Source organism: Prunus mume, linkage group LG2 (assembly GCF_029339155.1).
Source record: "Prunus mume cultivar Tortuosa linkage group LG2, ASM2933915v1, whole genome shotgun sequence".
NCBI classification, from domain to species: Eukaryota; Viridiplantae; Streptophyta; class Magnoliopsida; order Rosales; family Rosaceae; genus Prunus; species Prunus mume.
The window spans coordinates 15,057,047-15,083,099 of record NC_142699.1 but is presented as its reverse complement, the minus strand read 5'-3'; the positions used below and the strand labels follow the sequence as shown (position 1 = coordinate 15,083,099).

General features: G+C 37.0%; 6 protein-coding genes and 1 pseudogene across 11 annotated transcripts; 5 read left to right on the top strand and 2 right to left on the bottom strand.

Moving 5' to 3' along the window:
• The first annotated feature begins 20 nt into the window (after positions 1-20).
• LOC103321203 (cytochrome P450 704C1-like) lies at positions 21-1,785 on the top strand (annotated as a pseudogene). The gene is made up of 6 exons (XR_016123543.1): positions 21-55; positions 111-135; positions 197-535; positions 619-939; positions 1,059-1,264; positions 1,392-1,785. The product of XR_016123543.1 is annotated as a cytochrome P450 704C1-like (transcript).
• A 2,104-nt stretch (positions 1,786-3,889) lies between these two features.
• On the bottom strand, positions 3,890-4,661 carry LOC107880277 (RING/U-box superfamily protein). Its single transcript, XM_016791531.2, has one exon. The coding sequence runs from the start codon at positions 4,518-4,520 to the stop codon at positions 4,107-4,109; it is 414 nt and encodes a 137-aa protein (XP_016647017.2). The 5' UTR covers positions 4,521-4,661; the 3' UTR covers positions 3,890-4,106.
• A 603-nt stretch (positions 4,662-5,264) lies between these two features.
• Positions 5,265-7,188, top strand: LOC103321205 (Thioredoxin superfamily protein). The gene is made up of 4 exons (XM_008222991.3): positions 5,265-5,662; positions 6,063-6,165; positions 6,373-6,534; positions 6,724-7,188. The coding sequence occupies exons 1-4, from the start codon at positions 5,388-5,390 to the stop codon at positions 6,889-6,891; spliced, it is 708 nt and encodes a 235-aa protein (XP_008221213.2). The 5' UTR covers positions 5,265-5,387; the 3' UTR covers positions 6,892-7,188.
• A 1,536-nt stretch (positions 7,189-8,724) lies between these two features.
• LOC103321206 (Alba DNA/RNA-binding protein) lies at positions 8,725-11,831 on the top strand. Of its 4 annotated transcripts, none has more exons than XM_008222992.3 (9): positions 8,725-8,885; positions 9,217-9,351; positions 9,650-9,730; positions 9,823-9,911; positions 10,041-10,115; positions 10,551-10,612; positions 10,712-10,774; positions 11,093-11,281; positions 11,449-11,831. In XM_008222992.3, the coding sequence occupies exons 2-9, from the start codon at positions 9,229-9,231 to the stop codon at positions 11,526-11,528; spliced, it is 762 nt and encodes a 253-aa protein (XP_008221214.2). In that variant the 5' UTR covers positions 8,725-8,885; positions 9,217-9,228; the 3' UTR covers positions 11,529-11,831. The 4 variants fall into 4 exon arrangements, with proteins under 4 accessions (XP_008221214.2, XP_008221215.2, XP_088902042.1 ...); XM_008222993.3 differs by having other exon boundaries at positions 8,754-8,889; XM_089045916.1 differs by lacking the exon at positions 8,725-8,885 and adding an exon at positions 8,923-9,099.
• Positions 11,832-14,569: 2,738 nt separating this feature from the next.
• LOC103321207 (PAM domain (PCI/PINT associated module) protein) lies at positions 14,570-17,714 on the top strand. The gene is made up of 8 exons (XM_008222995.3): positions 14,570-14,770; positions 14,916-15,106; positions 15,232-15,378; positions 15,495-15,631; positions 15,853-15,907; positions 15,985-16,095; positions 16,626-16,865; positions 16,973-17,714. The coding sequence occupies exons 1-8, from the start codon at positions 14,689-14,691 to the stop codon at positions 17,480-17,482; spliced, it is 1,473 nt and encodes a 490-aa protein (XP_008221217.1). The 5' UTR covers positions 14,570-14,688; the 3' UTR covers positions 17,483-17,714.
• Positions 17,715-19,055: 1,341 nt separating this feature from the next.
• Positions 19,056-20,331, top strand: EXPA11 (expansin 11). The gene is made up of 3 exons (XM_008222996.2): positions 19,056-19,274; positions 19,445-19,766; positions 19,883-20,331. The coding sequence occupies exons 1-3, from the start codon at positions 19,133-19,135 to the stop codon at positions 20,190-20,192; spliced, it is 774 nt and encodes a 257-aa protein (XP_008221218.1). The 5' UTR covers positions 19,056-19,132; the 3' UTR covers positions 20,193-20,331.
• Positions 20,332-20,901: 570 nt separating this feature from the next.
• Positions 20,902-22,652, bottom strand: LOC103321210 (transmembrane protein (DUF677)). 2 transcript variants are annotated; one of them, XM_008222997.3, is made up of 2 exons: positions 22,443-22,652; positions 20,902-22,336 (listed from the first exon to the last, which is right to left on the bottom strand). In XM_008222997.3, the coding sequence occupies exons 1-2, from the start codon at positions 22,489-22,491 to the stop codon at positions 21,165-21,167; spliced, it is 1,221 nt and encodes a 406-aa protein (XP_008221219.2). In that variant the 5' UTR covers positions 22,492-22,652; the 3' UTR covers positions 20,902-21,164. The 2 variants fall into 2 exon arrangements, with proteins under 2 accessions (XP_008221219.2, XP_088903498.1); XM_089047372.1 differs by having other exon boundaries at positions 20,902-22,329; positions 22,443-22,648.
• Between the last annotated feature and the right edge of the window lie 3,401 nt (positions 22,653-26,053).

Here is a 26,053-nt window from a genome sequence, read left to right as displayed (position 1 = left end):
TTTGTTTTAACTTATTGGAGATGGGGGTCCGAATCCCCCCTTGGCAGAGCATCAGGTAAGAATCTTATCTCTCGAAACTGCTCTAATTTTTGTTCCAAATACAATTCTAGAGACGTGGTAGTGGTTGCAACTGAGGTATACAAGTTGTAGATTATGTGCAGGTACGACTTTGCGTTTGAGGTATACAAGCTATTAGCTGAATGAAACACTTTGGCCTTTGGTTTCTTGCACTTTGTGGTTGCTGGAGGAGGCGGACTATTGGTGGATATGTTTCTTTTTCAGTCTCCTTGATGTCCAACTAGACACTTTGTGTGGGACAAATGAAGAAGGTACTCGGTTTTCTAATTCTTTTGATGTGGCAAACAAAAGCACTATGTATGGTTATGTTGATTTCTCCTGGAAGATCAGAGGGTTCTTAAACATTGGATCAGAAGCAGCATTAAGGAAGAATATGAAAATCGTAGATCAATTTGTTTATAAATTAATGAAAGACAAGATTGAAACAGTTCATAATTCAGAAGATAAGCTACGAGCAGTGAGTTACCTTCTAGGTCATGTTTGTCCTGGATAGAATTACTTTCATGTTATAATTGATTAATATAATTGAACGAATGGCAGTTGAAGAAAGTAGACATTGTTTAAAGGCTTTTGGCATCGGAAGAGACTGATCCAAAGTACTTGCGAGACATGGTCCTCAGCCTCATTGCAGTCGGAAAAGACACAACGGCTAGCACTCTTACATGGTTTATTTATATGCTCTGCAAGCATCCTCATATACAAGAAAAGATTTCACAGGAAGTTAGAAAAGTAAAAAATCTGAAAGATAATTCAAGCATTGATGAGCTTTCAGCCAACCTTACTGAAGTAGCCCTTGAGAAAATGCAATATCTCCTTGCAGTTTTGAATGAGACAACCAGGCTGTACCCTGCTCTCCCACTGGTAACTCTAATTCAAACACAATTGCAAGGCTAAGCTGATATAAACAACATTGTCTGCTGACCTTTCTGAATTTGAATCTTTATAATTACTTTTAACAAGTTTGTTTGATGCTGTCGTAGAATGGGAAGGTTTGTTTTTCTGATGATACCTGGCCAGATGGATTTAGTGTCAAAACAGGTGATGTGGTGGCATACCATGCTTACGGCATGGGCAAGATGAAATATATATATGGGGTGATGATGCAGAAGAATTTCGGCCAGAGAGATGGCTTGATGAAAATGGTATTTTCCAACAGGAAACCCCTTTCAAATTCACATCCTTCAGTGTAAGAAATAAATTAATGTTGATATGATTAGTAACACATGCCACATTTTATTAAAACATGCACAAAGGATGAGCAGACTTATAAATTTGTTATGGGGAATTCTAAATAAATTTGTTGATTTAGACAGGCCGGTCCAAGGATTTGTGTGGGTAAAGGACTGTGCTTATAGAGAGGCTTTGATATTTTCTGCCGTGCTTTGGGGCCGCTACATGTTCAAGCTGAGTGATGAGTGACAACGAAGTAGCCCGTTACAAGACCATGCTCACCCTCCATTTTAAAAGGGGGCTTTATGTCCAAGCCTCTCCAAGACTGGGGCATGCAAAATCTTAATTAAACTATATATTATTAGTTTTTATATATATTAACTTATTAATTAAACTTTTCTGTATAATATTAGTTTTTTTTTGGGGTCAAACTACATATTATTAGTATTGAATCTGTTATTGTAATGTTGCTTATATCCTCTTTACTTATAATACCACTAACCTCCCATGCGTGTGCGGGAGATCTTTTTTTGATCATGCGCTACGTGCGATTTACAATTTTTTTATTTTTGTAATTGTATTTTTTTAAATGACCGTCTCAAGTATTTTCTTTTATCAACCTTATTTTTCTAGACATCCATCTTAGCAGTTTACACGCTATAAAATAAAAAAAAAGTATAATTAGCAAACAAAGAAAGTAATGTAAAGGTAGGTGAATGTGGGCGTATACCCATACCTAGCAATGGATAGATCGTTGGAAGAGAATATCAAAATGGGGGTAATTTCAATTCAGCAGAAACAAAAGAAAACAAATGAAAACAAAACCCAAAATTAAAACCATGTAACCAATTGGACATTTTTATTTGGGTGGTGAAGACAACTGGTTAAAGTTGAGAAATGTAGGTTTAAAATCAATCAAATTGATACCAATTGAACGAGTTGAAAAGAGTAGGCAGAGCACTAAAGAAGCAAAGTTTGCCAAACAGTATAAATCATTGAGAAATGGATATCTCATACGCCTTATTAATACTAGCCTCTCTGCACACGCTGCGAGAGGCTTTTTAAATCACGCTCACTACGCGTGACTTACAAAGTTTCGTAAATATTTTTTCGTAAATGTATTTATATAGATGTTCGTTTCAACAGTTTCATATTTTAATCGCGCGCGTGTGATATATCGTCGTCTTAAGAATTTTCCTTTGATCGCCCATATTATTCTAGAAGTCCACCTTAGTAGTTTCTTTTTTTATTTTATAGCGTGTAAACTGCTAAGATGGACGTCTAGAAAAATATGGGCAATCAAAGGAAAACTCTTAAGACGACGATATATCACACACGAGCGATTAAAATATGAAAATGTTGAAACGAACATCTATATAAATACATTTGTGAAAAAATATTTACGAAACTTTGTAAGTCACGCGTAGTGCGCGTGATTAAAAGCCTCTCGCACACGCGAAGTGTGTGCAGATAGGCTAGTATATATATAAAGTAAGAGGTAGAGAATGGTGAAACATTCAAAATACCAGAAAATGCCATTAGTTAATTCAAACATTAAAAATTGAAATTATTAATTAAATGAAAATCATATGGTAAATTCACATTTTTCATATTAAAAAAATTAAAATTAAAAACAAAATCAGATAATAGGTTCTACTTTTATAGAACATAACTACCTATGTTATTTTTTCTTAATTCTATTATAAATAAATAAATAAATAAAAACCAATTGGCGCATGCTTATGTGCCAAGTGGCTAGTTATTATTACAATACAATCTAGATTTTATACATTGGTGAGCATAGGACTAGTTAATCCTTTCCTTTCACATGGGTTTATTAGTCCCCTCCTAACAAGGTGTTTTTGATGGGCCTAGTATTAGTAATTTCATTTAAGACTAGAATTAGATGAAACAAATATAAAATTAAATTTAGTCCAAGCCACATGGGGAATTAGTTAATTTGGAATAAACTGAACAATAAATCTAGAATGTAATGGTAATACGAACCATTTAGACAGCTAAGCACTCCACCATTTCCTACCTTTTCCGAGTGTGTAAACTCAACCCAATGATTCCGTAGAAGTCGAGTCATCTGTATCTGTATCTCACAATATTGGAAATTTGTGTAGAATTTTATTGTATACTTAAATGAAAAGCTGTTCTCACAGTAATAAGTGTTACAGCTGGAGTTATCAATTCCCCTTTGAACTCGAAACATACACAGCTAGCGAATTGCAATCAAATAATTTGGACACATATTTAGACACGTAGCGTGCAATCAAATCATTTCTGGTGGATTGTAGTGATTCAGATGAAGGAGACTCTGTAGTTGTCTCAGTTTCTGCTTTCTGTGTATTTCCTATCAGTTGCCTTTTGGCTTGGAATCTAATTCATGGTTGACAAAAAAAAAAAAATCATTTCTGGTGGACGAATTTCAACTTTCAGGTGGGTGGGAGATTGAATGAATACTGCCAGCGCACCCAGCGCATGGAATTTGGGGTCAAACTGGTCAATTACCATTCACCAATCCACTGACGTGGCCCAACGGCGCACTCCCGCCAGAGATATGCTACTGTGCAGTGTAGCACTCGCACAGCACAATTATGAGACCCGGCCCAGGTGACCCAACCCAACCTACCAATTTTTAATAATATTCAAAACAATAAATTAATAATTAATTAAGTTGATACATACAGTAGCAGTAGCATTAGCAATCAAAGTACAGGCGATGAATATCACGGCATATTCAACAGTACCCTAGTACATTAGTGGACATTTAATCACCCACGATCTGATGAAAACAGAGTCGTTGCTTCTCACTGATATCCTTTCTTCTCCTTTTCTTGCATCTTAATTAATTAGCAGGGATTTTCAGAACAAGTGACAGAGTACTGAGGTAGATCCTGATGAAGGTGGAGTTTGGCCCTGCAAACTGGACAAAAGGAGTGCTTAGAAAGCCAGGTGTCGGCGCATAGCAGATGGAAAGCGTGATTGCAACCGGGAACCAGCCGGGCCACTTGCTCTCCCTCTATCTCGTCAAGACACACCGCGCACTCCGTCCTCTCCGTCGTCAGCTCTTTCCCTGTGATTTTAGGCAACTTGTCCAGTTCAGAGGCTGAGAACCCCTTTTGCGAAACCTGCTTCACCGGCAACCGAACCTCGGGTTGCTCCTGGTTATTCGTAGCATACCATAACAGGCATATGTACACTACGAAAACAGCGCTGATGGCCACGCTTGGTAGAAGCAGAGCCATAAACACCGAAACAAGCATTTCTTTTCTTTCTCAATGGATCAATTTATTTACGCCAGTATAGGGTGGCTGGCTTGGCTAGTGGTGGTTGTGGAGAAGCTCAAGTGATGGGTACTGCACTGCACTCAACTGGTGTTGGTGTTAACTGCAAAACATATAGCCGAAAATAGGGTTTTGTAACCTTCTAGAAAACAAAACAAAACCGAAACAGAAAAGGCAGTGAAAGCTGGGGAATTAAATATGATCGTTTAGGGAGATGGATCTGAGGTGGGAAAGTGAGGTGTTGCCGGGGTGGTTTACAGTAAACAAAGGTGACGTGTGTATCCCTTTTTTTGGGTGCGTAACGGCTCCATTTGGAAGGAGATCGATATCATGGATACCTCATTTCTCTTTCACTCATTTTCCTTGTCTGGCTCCCTCTTCACGCGTTTCGTATTTCGCAAGTTTTGGAAACTTTTCAAGTCAGCGTGGGCCTCATTATGTGCGCTGGGCTCTGCAACACACTTATCCCTCGTTTCGGCTTTCATTATCCACAATACACTGCGGGCTACCCGATAGGCCCAAACTTAAAACTAATTGGATTTGACTTCAACGTCACCAACCCAATAGATTTTTCCGCATGGTTGCATTTGAAATCTTACCATCTAATTTATCCATAAACCAGGGAAGGTACAACGTCTTTCTACTGTTTCATTTTGTCAAAATTCAGGGAAGATACAATTTCAGCGGGCATGAAATAATCAAATATTTTTCCGAATAGTCAAAGTAAAAAACAAAATAAAGGGGAAGAAGTCGTTGCTGTAGCCGGCAGTGTATATCTATCTATCTATTCTTGGTCTAGGAGCTCCGGTGATTTACCTTCCTTGCACAATCCGCTCGACGAAAAAAATGCAGGAAGGAAAGCACAGAATCCTTATGTTATTACAAACAGCTTGGGTGTTGTTGGTGGTCTTTGTTTTGAAGGGATGTGCGCAAAACTTACCCCCTGCAAAATACGATGGGTTTGTGTACGGCCATCCCCGAGTTGACTCGGATTCGATCCTGATTGAAGCGTTCTTCGACCCGGTGTGCCCAGACAGTAGGGACGCCTGGCCACCCCTCAAACAAGCCTTCCAGCACTACGCTCCTCGCATTTCGGTGGTGGTTCACCTGTTACCGTTACCGTAAGTAGACAGATTTCTCTCCCTCTCTCTCTCTTTGCTTTTCGGCTCCCCTTTTGTTTTTCAGAAAACGTATTGGAAAAATGATAAGAAGCAGAACGAAACGGTCAATCAAACAAGCATAGCTTTGGAGAAACCGACTGCATGGCTTAATTTATTATATAAAACGCCAGATTTATGTTTTAACTGGTAGTTATGATTCTTTTTAATTGCCAATGGCCAATCATTTCTGGGCTTGAATTGAATTCGGATATTATAAAGAAAACTTAAAAGTGAATAAGAAACTATTAGACTGACCAATTGAATTCACCAGGGTTAATTTCCAAAATTAATAATTGAGACCTTGGTAAATTTTTCATGATCCTGATCTATCTGCCCATTTGTCTGTCAATCTGAACTGCAGTTACCATGACAATGCTTTTGTTAGTTCTCGTGCACTACACATCGTAAATCAGCTGAACGCTTCTGCTACATTCCCATTGTTGGAGTGGTTCTTCAAGAATCAGGTTAACACTTACTTGTTTGTTTATAGCATATTCAAATTCTTTTTGGGTGCTAATTCTGTACTTCATTTTTCATTTAATTTCATTCTCTTATTTCTCCTATGAAATCTGTTACTTTCATTCATTTGTGTAGAAAAAGGTTTGGTTGCTTGATAGTTTATTAGCCAATAATATTGATCTGTTGTTAACTTGTTCCACAAAATTAAACAGGAGAAGTATTATAATGCTCAAACTCGCAACCTTTCCAGAGTTGCAGTTGCAAATGACGTTGTCAACTCTGTCACGGAAGTAGTTGGGAACTCCTATCATAGTGACATTGAATCCGGCCTCAATGACCGGAAAACGGATCTCAAAACAAGGGTTTCCTTCAAGGTAATGTTAGTATATGTTCATTTCTTTTATGCATATGTTTCAATTGGTGTGATAATTAGGCACATTTTTCAGGATATATTAACTACCAGTGTTTATCAGTATCTTTGATTCATTTTTATTGAGTTTTGGAATCACTCATCAAGTTTGCCCAATCTGTTTTTTTCATGTTGAATGTCTTTTGACATGCAGTATAGCGCTTCAAGAGGGGTGTATGCAACGCCTACTTTCTTTCTTAATGGATTTGTATTGCCTGATGCTGCCTCCCCAACAGATTTTAACGGATGGAAAAAAATCTTTGACCCATTAGTTGGTAATGAGGCGTCAAAGAACCAGGAAAATCTGCACTTCTTCTTGTGAAGGATGAGCTAATAATTGCTTCAGGTGCTTTGGTTGGTTGAAGAATAAACTCAACAGTGCTGGTTCCAATTAATGTATAAATGTAAGTCATGGAAATAAATGATCTGTAACATTGCTGAAAATTGGATCTAGTCTGCTTAACACATTTGTACCTCTTAAAATGTAGTTTTGCAATTAACCTTGTTTGAATCATGATCAAGCGCACAAGATTGTTGGGAAGGTGTTTTCATGTGTTTTAAGTTTTCCAATTAGCAATTGTAAAAGGACCGGGAAAAAGGTCAGTTTTTTCCTTGATTATTTATGGGATGTTTACTAATCGTAATGGGAATCAAAATAAAGAGTTGAACTCGATTATATATTACTCTTTTGTTTACTTCACATAAAGGAATGAAAGAGCAAACGGTACCCACATAAAATTTGAAATTCAACTCTTGATTTTTGAGGAATTGGACTCTTGGATCAAGAATTTATCTTTTTTATCAATTATATTCTCACATAAAATTTAAAATTCCGAATTTACCATCCACTTTAAACCTATAATTTATTTAGAACAAGTGCATTTTAGTATTCAAACTAGTTTCAATTCCAATTCATGAGAATTTAGTAAACAACTTATAAGGAATCAATACCATTCTTATCCCGATTCCACATAGTCTAGTAAACAACTTTAATGGGAATCCATATTCCAACTCATCCTCAATTCAATTCATTCAAACCCAATTACGAATTAGTAAACATACCATTAAAGTAAAGGTCATTGCAGTTGCAGGTATGCACCAACACAATTTTACAAACAAGCAAATACTCAACGTCATATGTCATCCTCGGCTTGTTCATTTCATTCCGTCTTGGTTTTGGTTGACTTCCAACCTCACATAAAAACTATCTAGGAGCATAAGGAGGGACTTGAACCCTCAATAATCTGAGTATGAACAAGTCAACTGACCTAACTCACATTTGCGTAGACTTGCTAAATTATGTTTTTAATGTGTTTTAATAAAAGTTTTTTTTTAATCAGTATACAAGTTCAGTTCTTTAAAATTTTGCAAGTTAACTGTCAATTTTTATTAGGCTAAAAGTCACTTTTGGTCCCTATAGTTTCAATTTTGACCATGTAGTTTCGTATTTGTAGTAATTTAAGGACAAGTTAGTATTCCTGTCAATTTCTTTGACAATGCAAAGGGCAATTTGGTCAACCCAAAATCCTTGAGCATAAAACCTCGTCTGAAACTCCCATAATTTCATATTGGGGCTTGAAATTGGTCATTTGGGTTTAGAGTTCTTAAAAAAAGTGGGATTAGTGGTTAAATTTCGAGCCATAATATGAAATTTGGAGAATTTAAGAAAAACTTTTATGCTCAAGGGTTTTTTGTTGGAAATTAACAAGAATACTAACATGTCATTGAATTGCTACAAATACAAAACTATAATGGCAAAATTGACAGAATTGAAACTATAGGGTCAAAAGTGGTTGAAGTGCTAAATTAGAAGGACAAAAAATGACTTTTGGCCTTTTTATTATTTAATGTAATAGACACAGTAGAACTTAGTAACTTATGTACTGTTAACAATGAATAGTTTTAAATTATTGAAATGTATTAAAAGTTATTATTAATATTTTGGTAACATAAAGAAATACCAGCACCGTGTGGACCAGGCTCTACCCCACCCTGAGGATGGGCTGTGAGGCCCAGGCCTATGTGAATATTAGTCCGTAGTTGGGCCGGCTCCAAAACAAGTATGGAAAGAAGGCAGTTTGGCGAAAGAGAGAGCGAGCCTAGGGAGTAGTAACTGTTTGGAGACATAGGCGGGGGATAAACAAGAGTAAACAAGGTGGTTAGGGTAGTTTTGGAGGATTGCGGGTTGCGGTGGTATATATATCAAGAGACAATCCCAGTGTGCGAATTAGGGCGTAAAAGAAAATACGAAGCCGTAGAAGAGGGCTCTTTTTTTGTGTGGAGCGCTACTTATCCTTTTTTGAACACCCACCCACGGTATGTATGTATCCCTGAATCATTCAGATCCAACCATACCTCTATCCCCCCGTCCTTCTCTTTCCCTCGTCGTCTCTTCTCTCGATTTTTGCTTCACCGCCTTCCTTTTTTTTCCTTTTCTGTTATTATTTTCCCTCCGTTTTCTCGAGCTTTTTTCAATATTTGTTTTCTTCTTTCTCGTGTTGTGTTTTTCTCTTTGGAAATCGGTTCAGCAGTGAGTTTGCAGTTCGTTCTTCTTCCATTCGTTTTCGTTTTCCGTGGATTTTATGTTGCATGATGTATGTATGCCTGCTTTTGACTAAAATAATTTTGCTGTTTTTAAAAACTGCAGCGCGGAAAAAAGATGGATCGGTACCAGAGAGTGGAGAAGCCAAGAGTGGAGACGCCAATTGATGAGAACGAGATTAGGATTACCAGCCAGGGAAGGATGCGCAACTACATTACTTACGCCATGACCCTGCTTCAGGTCTGTCTCCCCGTACTATTGCCTTCGATTTTTCATTTTTTCTTTGATTTTCACATTATATGCGAGCTTTGAGATGTATGAAATTGTTTTATCACACATCAAATTAGAAGAAGAATGATGATATGTTGGGGATTCTGGTGCAGCGAAATTAAACTCTGTTGTTAATTTTCTACCTTGTGGGATATGCAACTAAGTATTGTATTATATACTGTTTATAGTGGCTTAGGTTATGTTAGACCTCTGTTATTTGATATGACATCTTAGCTTTTTCCTTATCCTCCTATGCAACGCCTTGCAGGAAAAGGGATCGGACGAAATTGTATTCAAGGCTATGGGGAGAGCTATCAACAAGACTGTAACAATCGTGGAGTTAATTAAGGTTACATTTCTCATTTTGTATCACTGTACTCGTTATCAGACGTTTCAATTTGTGGATTATATTGATGAGATATTAGTGTTACTTGTTTTCAGAGAAGAATTGTTGGTCTTCATCAGAACACTACAATTGGATCTACCGACATAACTGATATATATGAACCCCTTGAGGAAGGCCTCAACACGTAAGAGTATTTTAAAACTTGTTTTGAACAACACCGATTCATTTGCAGTATCTCATGAGGGGTAGTAGTTTTGGGCCTTGTCCCTTATGTGTGCTTTTATGCCTCATTTTGTCCCTTTTTTTGCCACAGTTTGGAGTCAACAAGGCATGTGTCGATGATTGTGGTAACACTGTCCAAGAAGGAAATAAATACATCTTCTATCGGGTGAGTTTATACTAGTTACCTCTTTCTTGTTAGGAATAGAACCTAAGGTTGGACTGGAGCTGTGCTATCTTAAGTAAAATATCTCCTGCTGACCATAGTTGGCATTATGGAACCATATCACTTGAAATTGTGTAGGATCTCTTATAAGTCTACCCAATTTACAATGGTTCTTGGTATTGAGGACTGCTTGTTTCACACGTTAAGATCTGTTTTATGGTTTGAGTATGGATGATTAATTTTGTTTTGCCTATACTATTAGCTGTTTACAAGAATTATAAAGTTGAAGTATTCTCTGAATTGTTGTTATATGTTTGATGTGGTCTGAAATTACGTAGGCTTTTACATAAAAATTTATTTTGATATTTTATATTTTCTTATTGGTCATGCCATTTTATTAAGAGATATGTTAACATTTGGAAGTACTGCTACCATCAGGTACCAGTCACCTTTACCTGCTGAGCTCGTGAAGGCATCGACAGAGATTGATTATGAAGGAGGTAGTGCCAATTTATGAGCCACGTTCATTTGTTTGCCTATTAATTTTATTTTCTTCCTGTTGTTATTTTACATTTGTAAAACCTTTCTGTTATCTTCAGGGGGCTCCCCAAATGGTCGTGGCCGTGGACGCGGACGTGGCAGAGGAAGGGGAAGGTTTAGAGGTAGTCATTGATGTGATTGTTAATGTTTTCTACTCTTCAGTTACCTTTTGCTAAATATTTTCTGGTATAGATTCTACTGGCTGTATAATGTTTCTTTGCAAACTTATGCCCTGTAGCCCTTAAAAGTGGTGTGGGATTGTTGCATTAGTTTCTATACATGATGGAGTAAATTTTGTTTGATGAAAGCATTGTGATGTTTTAAGGTGGCATGATAGGTGGATGGTATGATAGCCTGAATAGGAGTTGGTTTTGGCTATAAAACAGGGCTTTTTGTGATAATTTGGTTTGATACGGTAATTAATATGTCCGTAATCGCAGGAAATGGCTTTGTGTCAGCTGAATTTGATGATGGAGGTTACGACCGCAGTCGTAGTACCTTCAGGGGTAGGGGCCGTGGTAGAGGACGTGGTTTCCGAGGCCGTGGAAGGGGAGGGTACAATGGGCCCCAGTTTGATGGACAACAAGATGGAGAGTACAATGAAGAAGCACCTGCTCAAGGTGGCCATGGTATGTCTGCATGAATTTTCCTTATATCCAAGCATAAGAGAGTAGTACTGTGTGCATACACATGGAATCTTTTTCTTGATAGACTATCATTGGCAGCTGTATTTAGCCAATTGGATAGGTTTATGAATTCCTTCTGATTTCAATATGTGATGGGAATTGCTGTGCAGGACGTGGCCGTGGAAGGGGGGGATATCGTGGAAGAGGCCGTGGCTATAGGTCTAATGGGCCGATCCAGGCGGCTGCTTGAGGTGCAATATGGGTGTCACTGAACATCATGCAAATGGCCATTGTTGTGGCTTGTCAATCTATGTTTACTATCTATCCTTTCTTTCCATGTTGTTTATTTATCTCTCCGGTATGGCAAACTACTAATATTAACTGTAAGGCATGATCACTGTAGATTAGTTTATAGTCCTATGAGGTAATCCCCCCGTTTTGTCATGTAGTTTAGGTGAGATGTTTGAACAGTTGTAATTTTCCATCTGGATTCATCAGCGTATTCTTTTATTTTTGTTGGGAAATTCTATTGTGGCGAAGGTTTTTTATTTTATTATTATTTCTTTCCTTCCTTTTTGGCTTTGCGAGAACAATATGTTTATGGTGTGGTCCATTTAATTGCGTGCCTAGCTATCTTTCCCAAACTCCCTGGTCTGTTTTACTTCTCTTTCTAGTTCCCTCCGCTACGCTTATTATCGCCCTCATTTTTAACAAACGACGGGCCACGCTAAGGGTGTTTGTGCCTGACTTTACAATTAATTTTAAACACATTACGGTTTCGACCAATTTTTGTAAAACACAGTACGGTTTAATTAATTGTCTTACGTTCTTTGTTTGAATCGAATTAGTACGGTTTATAATCAATCTTTAGCCATAAATAAAGTACTAATTAGTAATTATGACTTGGTAAATCATTAGCCATAAATAAAGTACTAATTAGTAATTATGACTTGGTAAGGTATGATAATGACTTGCATTAGAGCATTCACAATGATGCTCTCTATTTATTAGTTAAAATTTAGCTAAAAATAAAAGAAATCTCTTTTAGGAACTCTCTAAAAAATTTTAGCTCCAATCATACTCTCTAATTTAGAGAGTCATAAATTCTATAACTCTTTTTTGATTGGTCTATCTCTATTAAAAAATAAAATAAAAAACAATTAGCATTAAATAAATGGTCATGCTGGAGAGACCAACTTTAGATAAACTTGTATCTCTCTAATAGAGGTGGAGCCTCCAATACAATGGGTCACACACTCTATTAGAGAGATGGTACACAAGTTGGTCTCCCTAGCATTTTCCTTAAATAAAAGTTTGAAATACTTATTAAATAAAACATCATTAAATTATAGAGAGTCACTAGAAGTCCTTTATCTCTCCTCAGATTTAGGAGTTCCTAGAGGACTCTCTATTTTACTAGTGGATAGGGAGTATGATTGGAGTTGCATTTTTACAATCCCTCCTAAAATTTGTCTAAGGAGGTGGTTTAGAGAGCCCATTGTGTGGCACAATGGGCTCTCTAAACCACCTCCTTAGACAAATTTTAGGAGGATTGTAAAAATTAGGTGGCATTTTAAACCGAAAAATCGCAAAAACCAACCGACAATTTACAATGAAACCGCAATCGCGTAAACCGAACCACATTTGCGGTATTAATAACTGAACCGCATTTGCGGTTGATTCTGTATTTGATTTTCAAAACTTGCAGTTACCGCAAACCACAATGTATAGCCGCATGGATGATGATGTTGAATTCTACAAGGAAATGGAACATATGACAACTTGTAAGTAATTAGTTTATTTATGTTAATGTTATTTATGCTTCTTCTTATAATAAAATGTACTAAACTATATTGTTTTATTTGTAGATAACATTGGTACTCAAACAACACAACGAGGTTCTTCAAATCCACTCACCACCAACACTTGAGTTTGTAACATTGGTGCATTACATTTTCCTTTTAGTTTGTAACTTTAATTAACTTTGAATTGGATTTTTCTTTTTGTTGTAACTTTAATTCATTTTGCTTTGCATTTTTTTTTTGGTTTGTAACTTTAAAGGATTTGGAGTTGGAATGCTTGAGAAGTTTAACTTTAATTGGAATGCTTGGAATTGTAACTTTAATTTTCTTAGGTTGTGAATGCTTGAGAAGTTGAGGAGATTGTGAATTTATATATGCTTGAGAAATTGAGGTTGTGTATTTATTTATTTAGGTTGTGAAATTATATTTCTGTGAATGCTTGAGAACTTGGGGTTTTAAACCGATAATTTGCGGTAAACCGCAAAACGCAATCGGTTTGCGGTTTGAGTAAAATTGCAGTTACCGAACCGCAACCACCCTTAGTAAAAATGCAACTCCAATCATGCTCCCTATCCACCTTCTAAAATATGGAGTCCTCTAGGAGCTTCTAAATCTGAGGAGAGAGAAAAGACTCCTAGTGGCTATGCTGCTTTATTTAATGAGTATTTCAAACCTTTATTTAATGCTAACTATTTTTTATTTTATTTTTTTTAATAGAAATGGACCAATCAAAAAGAATTATAGCATTTATGACTCTCCAAATTAGAGAGTATGGTTGGAGTTGAAATTTTTTAGAAAGCTCCTAAAATAGTTTTCTTATATTTTTAGCTAAATTTTAGCTAAGAAATAGAGAACATCATTGTGGATGCTCTAAGATAAGTGATTTAAAAAAGCTTTAGTTGTCACTGGATCATTTCTCAACCAAGTCTTTTCTCACAAACACCTTGTAATTTTGGACGCTATATTTCATGTCTTATTTGCTCAGATGTGTAACTGTTACATCGATGTATCCTATATCTTAATTAACCCTTTGAGATTACTATGCATCTATCTTTGTCTTAACCCTTTATTGATATTTGGTTGTGCCCAATAATTGAATACAATTATCGCTTATTGGAAAGAGAAAAAAACACTTTCAAAATTTCACTTTTGCAAGTAAATACAATATAATTGTAATTATAATTATAATGTTTTTGGAAGGTCTTCGAATGGTTGGTTGCATTGAAAATTTTGGGTTTTGCCATCAAAATCAATGGCACCAAATGGGATCTTGCAGCTTGGCCCAGGGTTCGCTGGGTGGTTCTGGGCTTCAACGTTTGCTGTAGGACCATGTTCTGCTTTCCGATGAGGCAACGTCCATCGAGAAGCCCAGATAGCGAATATGCATTAAAAATAGGCGCAAGCTGCTCTGTTTGTTTGTTTGTTTTTTTTTTTTTTTTGTCTTTTCTTTATTTTATTTAGTGATATTTAATTTTGGTTCCTCTCAAGTGAAGACTGAAATATGACTTGAAGAGAAAGAAAACTTAATAGAAAGGAGAGTGCGACAAAGAAAAGCAGCAGACGCCGAAGCAGCGAATTCTGGTTGGTAGATGTTAGTGAGGAAAGAAGATGACTCAGGACGTGGAGATGAAAGATGAGGAAGCTCTTCCTCAAGCCCCTTTACCTTCCGATTCAGCATCCATTTTGCAGCGTGAGCACCAAACTCTGAGTCTGAGTCCCAATCTCAGATTTTGTTCTAAATTTTAGGGTTTCGATTGCTCGTTTATATGCTCGTTTATTTATTTATTTACATTTCTATGTGAAATTTTGAATTTGCGTCTGGCTTTACACCAAAGATTTGAAGGAGGGGGCATCGTTTATTGAGGCCGCTTCCTACACCAAAGAGGTTCGCAGAATAGCTCGTGCTGTTCGCCTTACGATTCAGCTGAGGCGCAAGCTCACGGCCCCCTTGCTCTCTGCATTTCTCGATTACGCTCTTCTTCCTGGTTCCGAAGCTCACGCACGATTGTCTGCCTACCTTCCTAAGGTGTATAAATGAATAATCAAATAATATTGCCTCTTACTTTAATTTCAATCACTTCTCTTGTTTGAATTTGTGCAAATTGTTTTGTTACATCGCATGCACCTTCACATTCACATCTATTTGTGTAGGACAATAGGCATGGCATGGAAGTTGATAATGATGATGCCGCAACTTCTGCTGTTCAAGCTCCGGCAAAGCACATATTGCCTGAGCTTGAGATCTACTGTTACTTGCTTGTGATACTTTTTCTGATTGATCAGAAAAGATACGATGAGGTTGAGTCCATCACTCTGCTTTGCTTTGTTTTTTTTTCCTTCTACTTCTCCCTTCTCTGTATAGTTGTCCCAGTTTTGTAAATTTTCTTTTCTTTTTCCTCGGTCCTTTTTTTTAGGCGAAAGCCTGTTCTTCAGCTAGTATTGCTCGACTTAAGAATTTCAATAGAAGAACCGTTGATGTTCTAGCATCCAGATTGTACTTCTATTACTCATATAGCTATGAGCTTACTGGAAATCTTGCCGAAATTCGAGGGTAAGCTATTAATTAACCCAATATGTCTCTTTTTTATTGCAGCCTTTTACTGCTATCTTTCCCTGTCTTCCCCCTATCTCTATATACGTGTTCATGTGCATTGTCTATGTATTTCTTAGGCAGATACTTGTTTACGTTTAAACATATGGCATGAGAGGACACCCAAGGAAATTGGTAGCTGAATCGTATCTGCTTTAATCTCTTTGCACTCTGTTTTTCAGCAATCTCCTTGCCTTGCATCGCATTGCCACTTTGCGTCATGATGAGTTGGGTCAGGTGAGTGTCCAAACTGTATTCTAGGTTGTTTTGTCTTTGGATGTGAAAGCTCAAAGCTGTGTGATAATGTTAAGCAGGAAACACTTCTCAACCTGTTACTTCGAAATTATCTCCATTACAACCTATACGACCAGGCAGAGAAGCTAAGGTCCAAGGCACCGCGCTTTGAAGCACATTCAAACCAGCAGGTATGTCAACCTCTCTGCAAATGATATTAAAGATAGTGTGTCAGGAGTTGGCCATTTCTTTTCCATTAGAGCTTTGCGTTCCTTTTGAACTCAGCTGTACGTATAAGCTTGCTGTTGTCCTTGAAATTTTGCCTCCACTTCTTGTGGTTCCTATGGCTTGTTTTGGTTATATTTTTTCCAGACTCAACAGTTAAGTCCTACATTGCTACAGTTTGCTGGTGCTATGTCCTCTATGGTGTGCATTAGTTGTTTGTTTTCTTTTTAATTTCACCAGTCTGTTACCCGAAGTGAGCACTGTTTTTACAGTGACAGGATTGTGAATTTCTGAGTCAGACTCAACTATTAGGTCCTTCATTTCACCAGCTTCCCAATGCATTGTGCTGTATTGTATGCTTTTATATTTCTAGAATGTTCAATATGGCCATCACCATTTGTTTTGTGATTACTTTCATTCCTCTGATACCTGAAGTGGGCATTGTTTTTAGACTGAATAAACTGCGAATTTCTGAGTCCAAATGTTTTACTTGCAGTTCTGTCGTTATCTCTTCTACCTTGGAAAGATTCGGACAATTCAATTGGAGTATACAGATGCAAAAGAGTCTCTTTTGCAGGCTGCTAGGAAAGCCCCTTTTGCAGCTCAAGGTTTCCGAATTCAATGTAACAAATGGGCTGTCTTGGTCCGTTTGCTGCTTGGTGAAATACCAGAGAGGATCATCTTTATGCAGAGAGGAATGGAAAAAGCTTTGAGGCCTTACTTTGAACTAACAAATGTGAGTCCATAATATCAGAGAATCGTCCCTCTGGACTTTTCAACATCTTGCCTAATTAATAACTGATTTATACTGATTTTCTCTTGTTTAAATTGGTGACATTTCAGGCTGTTCGGATTGGTGATTTAGCACTATTCAGAAATGTTGCAGAAAAGTTTGCTGCCACATTCAGCAAGGACCAAACCCACAATTTAATTGTTCGGTTGCGACATAATGTCATCAGGACTGGATTACGGAATATTAGCATCTCTTATTCCCGCATCTCGCTTGCTGATGTTGCTGAGAAGTTAAGATTGATTTCTACAAACCCTATTGCCGATGCTGAAAGCATTGTGGCCAAGGCTATCCGTGATGGCGCCATTGAGGCCTCATTGGATCATTCAAATGGGTGGATGGTATCAAAGGAGACTGGAGATATTTACTCTACTAATGAGCCTCAAGCTGCTTTCAACTCCAGGATTGCCTTTTGTCTTAACATGCACAATGAAGCAGTTCGGGCCTTACGGTTTCCTCCAAATCCACACAAGGAGAAAGAAAGTGCTGAGAGGAGAGAGCGGCAGCAACAAGAGCAGGAGCTTGCCAACCATATTACAGAGGATGACGACGATGATTTTTAACGCAAACTGTGCTTCTCTTTAAATTTTTCTTGCGTCTCCTTTTAATGCCTCTCCAGTCCAGTACTTAAATTTCCATCACGAGTAACTGCATACTTAAATGGTGGAATTCTTATTGCTGGTTTGATAAGTACTCCATTATTTTGGTATATTTCCTGTTAAACTGGTGAAGAGATCAGTGTACTTGTTTCGTTTGTGGATTATGTATATCGATAGTGATTTGTTGTTTTCATTAGAGTTCTTATCGCACCTATATTCTCAAATGCTATCATTTACTACGTTAAATTTGAGGCTATGCACTATTGGTTTTGTCAGATGTTATCATTTGTTCGTTGTGTATCATTTAGCCTCTGATGCGAACCACAAATCCCAAATCCCAAATTGCGAAATCTTAAACACCAAGAGATGCCGCATTGCTCAGCGTCTGGTCTCTAGTGTGAACATAGAATATGTAGAGTTGATCAGTTCATAGCCTGAGTTGGGTTATCGTCATGTGCAAGAATTGACTTCAATCATTTAAGCAGCAACTTGAACTCGTATCCATCTTTTACTCAAACTACCTTTCATTTGTTATCTATATAATGTCCTTTGTATTCCGTACAAACGCCTGAGATTGCGCGAAGAAACTTTATGGTTTCTTTCTTGTGGTGTTGGTGGACTTTCATATGATTGTCAATTCTCTCTTCCTATTTTTCTTGAAGCGGTGATCAATAATGGCCAATTGGCTGTGCCCCTTAATAAATTATTTCAAGTCGATGGAGTCTCTGTCACAATGCTTGACGGTGCAACATCACATGGCAACTGCATGTAACGAAAATAGATGTACTGGAATATAATCACAGACAACAAATTCATTTCCAAAAAAAGAAAGATAAATAAATGGTTATCATTTGCTACTATGTGCGATCAAGTTGATAGAATATATATGCTAGAAAATTTGAGATTGTGAGGCCCCTGGTGCTGGTGATGAGGCGTGAGGAAGGGGATGCTTTTAACGTACCCAAACTCTTTATTTTAGAAATCAGAATGTATATCTAATGTCTAATAATGCGAAAAAGGTCTCATCATGTGCATAACACATGAAGAATAATGGCAATGTCTGTATGATATAAGGTCAAGGAAGTAGCATGTGAAGTTGTGTGATACGACCCTGAAATAAATATTCCCATCTTACGAAAACATTAAATATGTCATTTTATCTTAAAATACCAACGACCTGCACCTTTGAAGTGAAATCCTCCATATATAAAAAAAAGAGACAACAATTTGGATTTCTGGATTTTGATATATTCACGGCTCTTCTGCTGGGAAGAGCATGTGGATGTGGGAGAGAACGTGGGAATAATTGACTGAGGAGGCTCAGAAGCATTCAGACTTTTGCAGAGATAATTCAATTTAAATGAATAATACAGAAAAATGAATCATTTACGTTGAATCCGGCTGCAGAGGTCCCATGTGAGGTTGTTGCATATTACTCAGTCCATCCATCCATCCATCCGCGCCCTCCCCTTATTTAAACAACCATTTCTTTGCTTGGAAATCCCAATCAAAGTAAATACAGTACCAAATCCTATCTCTCTCTCTCTCTCTCTCTCTCTCTCTCTCTCTCTCATTTGTGCATTGGGCAATTGAGCTTTTAGCTAAGCAAGAATAATGGCCAAACTCGTTTTTGCATTAGCAATCTTGCTTGGATCATTATGCAGTCTCTCTACAAATGTTTCTGCATTTACTGCATCTGGATGGACTAAAGGTCATGCCACATTTTATGGAGGAAGTGATGCCTCAGGAACTATGGGTAATTATAAGTAGCTCTTTCAATCTTTCTTATCCCGCCATCCAACTCTTAACCTATCCTAATCCTAACTAGGCGCTTTGTCTCTACCCTTTAAATTGCTAGATTTTGTATTTTGTTAAGAAATAATTTTAAGTTTTATAACGTTGAGTACTTCTGCTTGTGCACTGCAGGGGGAGCTTGTGGGTACGGTAACCTGTATTCGACAGGGTATGGGACTAGGACCGCTGCTTTAAGTACCGCCTTGTTCAACGACGGGGCTTCATGTGGGCAATGCTATAAGATCATATGCGATTATAAAACAGATGCTAGATGGTGCAATAAAGGAGTGTCCGTGACAATCACTGCAACAAACTTTTGTCCTCCTAATTATGATCTTCCAAGCAACAATGGAGGATGGTGCAACCCACCCCTTCAGCACTTTGACATGGCTCAGCCTGCTTGGGAAAAGATTGGGATTTACAGAGGTGGCATCGTCCCCGTCTTGTTCCAAAGGTAGTTACTATATTTAATTTCAAAATTGGCAATTAATAGCACTGTTTTGCTTTCCCAACTAATCGCATTCTGTCAAGCGCATATTGATGGGATTTTGGATTCATGTGTGCGTGCAGGGTTCCATGCAAGAAGCATGGGGGTGTGAGGTTCACAATAAATGGGAGGGACTACTTTGAGCTTGTTCTGATCAGCAATGTAGGAGGAGCTGGATCTATTAAGTCTGCATACGTCAAAGGTTCAAAAACTGGTTGGATGGCAATGTCAAGGAATTGGGGAGCAAACTGGCAGTCCAATGCCTACCTCAATGGCCAATCTCTGTCCTTCAGAATCACCACCACGGATGGAGAAACTCAACTCTTTCAGAACATTGTGCCTGCCAGTTGGAGCTTCGGCCAAACTTTCTCCAGCAGAGTGCAATTCTCATAAGCTAAGCTAATAAAATTAAGTGGCTTTACGGTTCTGGGTTAACGGCAGAGGCGTGCTTATATTATACTTTCTTTTTTGTTATAATTAAAAGAGGCAGCCCGCCACATTTTTTGGATTATCAAATCAGGTGGTGGTTTAGGGCATTATAAATCTGGCCCGACGATTGTGAATTTGTGATGGGGAACCAAAACCCATGAACTGATCAAGGCTATTATTCCAAGCATTTTGATCCAACCACATCTATATATATATATATATATATATATCAATCTGTACAATAAGAAGCGCGCTGAAGATGCAGCTTCCTTCAACTTGTAGAAATATTTACCGTTCACTACAATTTATATAGTTTTTTTATATTCTTGTAATATGAATCCTTTTGTTATTGTAATAGTTTCTCTTCGTGGAAATCAAAATGCCTTTGGGCTTCTAAACCACACAAATTGATTGGGCCTTAGGTTCAAAAGCCTCTCGTTTTCAGAATGGACATCTAACAACGAGCACGACAACAAGAATCTCGTTGTCAGAGTACGACCGGTCGCATTCAAGTTCGAAGGGTCACACCACACGTGTTCTAAAAGTTCTTGAAACAAGAACAAAAATTGTCAAGCCATAGGTAAAATACTTCTGAGTCCGACCAAAAAAAAAAAGTAATTTTATTGATTTAAAAGAAGATTTAATAAATAACTTTAATTAATCGACAGAGTAATTTGTTCTTTTCAAAAGTAGAAACAGAAAATCCTTGATTTCTGAAGTACGTACAAAAAAAAAATATATTGAAACTATAATTATATTACAGTACTTACGTTGTTTGAAGAAAAGTTGGTTGATGAAGCAATTGCTTGCTAGCTCTTTTGTATATATATAGTTCCATGGAATATGTATCATTGATTTGCGTAACATCTTTGACTAGTTCACAATCACAAGCATATGATGATCGATACGACGTCATTGGCTCCTTATAATAATTGATTAGGTAGTGGCCACTATTTCTTCTAGGACAAGCCTTCTGGATCTGTTAATGGTGAGAAGGCACAAGTAGATGTGTTCTTCTAGCTCCTCTAATTGGTCCACATACCCAGACTCAGCGGCATGAAATTCCCTCACAACTTCCTTGAATATTTCACAGTTACCCCAAGACCCGTTAACATTTTTCACATTCCTGGCAGCAGTGACACACATACCTGCAATAGCTTTGCGGTGCTCCACCTCGTCATGTAACCTCCTCACCATCCGACTCATGGTGTCAAAATCGTTGATCAAAATATAAATCCCTTTTGCCGCCACATCGAGTTGCTCTGAATGGCTATCTGGAAATCTTGCTTCCAACCAATCCTGCGCAGACTCCATTTTCTTGGCGCACATACCCAACGAGCAAGCCATCAGTGCTGGCGCCACCACAATCCCAATCATGCTGTGGATTGCAAACACAAGCAAGGCAATCAAAAGTGCACTGTGTGACACCACCAGACCAACCCCTCCAACTTTCTTGCAAATTCTGTTACGCTTTGCGGTCCGTTGAACCTTTTTGTGTTTTAAAGTTAACCTATTGAACAACGCCAAGTGGCTATCATGAATATCACGGAACTGCACGGGGTTGATAATTGACAAGGGATTCTTCTTGACAAGGGCAAATGTGGTAAGATCTCCAAAAATAGCTTCCCGTTGTTCATCATCATCTTCGTTGTTATTATTATTATCATTACCATGATTATGTGTTTGTGCTTGTTCAAGTAGAAGTACCCTTTGGCTTAGTTTTAGGATGAGCTTCTTGATTTTTCGGCAGTCAGAACGTGTTTGATGGAGGGTGCGGAGGAGCAAGTCACAGATACGGCAGGCGTCTAAGCTGGCTTCGAAGTAGTGGGTGAGAAGGTGATGGAGATTTAAGCCCTCCTCACTAATTATGTCCTTTAAAATATCCTGCCGCGGTTCAAGCAAATATTCTGAGCGATCCATGTACGAATTAGGAGAAAGAGACGAGGAAGAAGTAGTAGCAGTGCTTGGAAGCTGTCCATGAACTTTATCCCACATTTCTACGTACGACTTTGTTCTGAAAACTTGCAAGTATTCTTCGTTCACGCTTAGCTTGTCAGAGAAGCTATTGCCACCGACACGGTCTCCTTTCCCTCCGTATGATCTGCACCCTGGAATTAAAGTATACATAGTGTGATCAGAACATATAACAAATTAAAAATAATAATATAAAACTGTGAAATTAATTAGAGATAGAGATGCATGATCAGAACTGACCTGCCTTGGAAAACGCAGATCTCAACTTGGTGCGCAAAATTTTCTTCATCTTAGACGTGATGACAATAAAAGCGGATGGGATGAGTAGAAGGAAACTCTCAGATCGATGGAAGGTGTTGTTTTATAAATTATATGTATATATAGTCTTAGAGGCTGCTTCTTGTTGTTTATGATCTCAAGACTCAAAACGGTTTAAAAAGAAAGACGAAATGGGAGCGTATGATGGCGTATATTATATATAGAGAGAGTTTGGTTGCCGCAAGAGAAGAGATCGATGTGGACGAAACCGATATCTAATTCTAACTGCAAGCCCGCCCAGTTGGCAGTTATAGGCTAAGCACCGCCTCAATGACGTGATGGCTTTTGTGACACGTTAGACTGCCTCACACGCTGTGCTCTCTCTTTCTATACGTGTAAGGATTTCAAGGTCCGATGTTTTTAGAGACACCAAACAAATTATTAATTGCTCTAATTTTGCAAGCAACGCATAATGAAGGAGAAAGCCATGCAGCCACTGTTCAATTTCGTTGAGAAGATTAGACTTCTCTTTTTCTCTCTTTTCCTAATTTTGTTAGGTACCGTGTTTTCAAGTCGCACTAAACATGATTTTGAAGATGGGAACTTTATGATCTAAATTGAAGAAAACAGATAATATTGTCCGATCATGATTGATTACTATATTTACAGTTTTCATTTCAAGGCGCGGAATGATCCCGGGAGATAGTGTCCAAAACAAAATTTGATCAATTGGAGCGAAACTATTCAGTTATCCATTTGGTAATGTTTCCATGATAGGCCGGCTTGCAGGACGATGTTTTCAAACTCGAATCAAATCTATCATAAACAGTTTTATATTATTAATATAAAATATAAAAAATTGGGAACCTTGTGTGGTGGCGTAACTTGCACCATGCCAAGCCCTATATGGTGGCATAATTAGGGATAATTATATTCAATTATAACAAATATTCATAAAGGGTTAATACAACACAGTAACCTCATAGGGTTAATCAATACATGGAATAAATCGACGACATCACACAACTTGTATCTCCACTAGTAATTTTAAAAGACCAAATACATTTCAATATAACTGTCACACGTCTGAGCAAATCAGACATGAATACAACGCCCAAATTTACAAGACTTGGTTGAGAAATGATCCAGTGACAGCTAAGCTTTTTTCAACCACTTATCTTTAATAGTAAATTTGACTTACACCCTTCAAATTCAATTTGCTGTACCTAAAACCCTTCACTTTTTGTTCCTATAAATAATACCCAATTTGTATAAGTAAAAACCCATGACTAGGATCCTACTCAGCAAGTTACCTAATTAAGCATAAAATTGGATTTATTGTACTTTTCAGATTCCAAAAATACCCTCAACTAAGCCATTATTGCATTTTGTATATTAATGTAGGAATCAATATGAAAACAGTTTTTAATTAGATTGTATATTATGACAGATGTTGAATTTGGAAAGATATCTAAATAGTTGTAATGGATGTAGGAATTAATTTTGAAACATTTTTTAAAAAATTTAACAATAAATTCAAATTTAGGTAATCGGTTTGTTTAATAAAATGTTTATGTTATTTTCTTTTTATGAATTATACATGACTAATAATCCACTTTATAATTGTTTATGAATAAAACTGTACATACTAATTATGTTCAAAAAATAATGTACCTATTACTTATTTGTTTTATGAAAAACATATAATTTACCTAGTATGAAAAGTGTACATAATTATCTATTCCAAATAATGTACCTATACACATTTACAGGTATATTGTAAAATAATTTACCTGTGGGTAAATAATGTACCTACATTTTATTTAAATTATTGTGTACCTATTTTTAATTATGAAAAATATACGCAATTACAAAGTAACTCACTTTGTTTTTGTTTTTTTTTTTTTGTAAATAATATACCTATATTTTTTTTATATATATTTATATTATATTTCATAGGTACATTATTGGATATGTAATTTACAGATTTTTTTTGTAATTTTAAGTGGCGAGATGTGAGAGGGAATGACAACTAAAAGAAATGGGGTGGTTGATATGCTATTAATAGGGAGTATATTAATTACAATTATGGTAGTTAATGAAATGCTTGAAATAAATTATAAATAAAATATGAAGTTTGGTGGCAATGATGTAAAAACATAGAAATACTACAACCTCTTATATCCTACTAGTCATTTAAATTTGAAATTGGGTTTTACACATAGATTTATAGAGTGATGGGTGTATGTTTAGGAAATAGAAAATGTAGGGATCTATATTGGACAAGCTTTATCTTTAATGTAAGTCATTGTCATACCTTACTAAGTCATAATTACAAATTAGTACTTTTTTTATGGCTAAAGATTAATTATAAACCGTACTAATTCGATTCAAACAAAGAACGTAATAAGACTATTAATTAAACAGTACTATGTTTAAAATTAATTGTAAAGTCAAGCACAAACAGCATAGCGTAGGCAGTCTTTTGTTAAAAATGCGGGCGATAATAAGCGTAGCGGGGGGGCCTAGAAAGAGGAGTAAGCTTGCACACGTAATTAAACAAACCCTAAACCAAGCATGACTGGCTCAAAGATAATTACATGAAGGACTCTACTGAATTAATTATTGATCTCTTTACTTTCAGTGTTATGTTTTCATCGAGCTAATCATAACAATAATGGATAATTATAATACCCTAGCTAGCTAGTATATATATATATATGCATGAAACAAATTACGATTCATAACTGGGCTATAATAAGCCATACAAGAGTGATTCAAATGATTAAAACTGTACATTAAAGATTAAGAGCATCCACAGTGAGGGGTGTATGTTAAAATATACACCCCAAGTTCACCGGAATCGTCTTCAATAAGGAGATGTAAATGGAATGTAAATATACATCACCACTATGGGGATGTAAAATAAAATGTATATTTACATCTATTTTTACATCTCTTGCAGGACCCACCGAGAAAATAGAAGAAAAATGAAGAAAAGTCAACATAAAAAGCTGGGACCCACGGCTACACCTCAAATTTACACCTCCCATTGGAGCAAAACATATTTACACCCCCGAAGTGTAAAGGGGATGTAAAGTGGCTTTACACCCAATTTACATCCCCCCTGTAAAGGGATGTATGACTGATCCAGTGATCTTGAGTCCGACCTGACAGATGTAATGTCTAATATAGTACAAGTAGAAGATGGAATATATACACCTGGAATATGCCATAGCCAATCAGAACCAGGGAATGGAACGAGTTTGTTGTTGACAAGACAAACTAAGGAACCTTGTATATAGTTAATATGAGCTTGTCCAATATAGATCCATACATTTTCTATTTCCTAGACATATACCCATCACTCTATAATTCTATGTATAAAACCCAATTTCAAATTTAAATGACCAGTAGGATATAAGAGGTCGTAATATTTCTATGTGTTTACATCGTTGCCACTAAACTTCATATTTTATTTCTAATTTTTTTTTTTTGAAAAGGTTGATTTCATTCCATTAGAAGGGAGGAATAATAGGCATGTAAATTTGATTAACTGTCATAATTGTAATTAATATACTCCATATTAATAG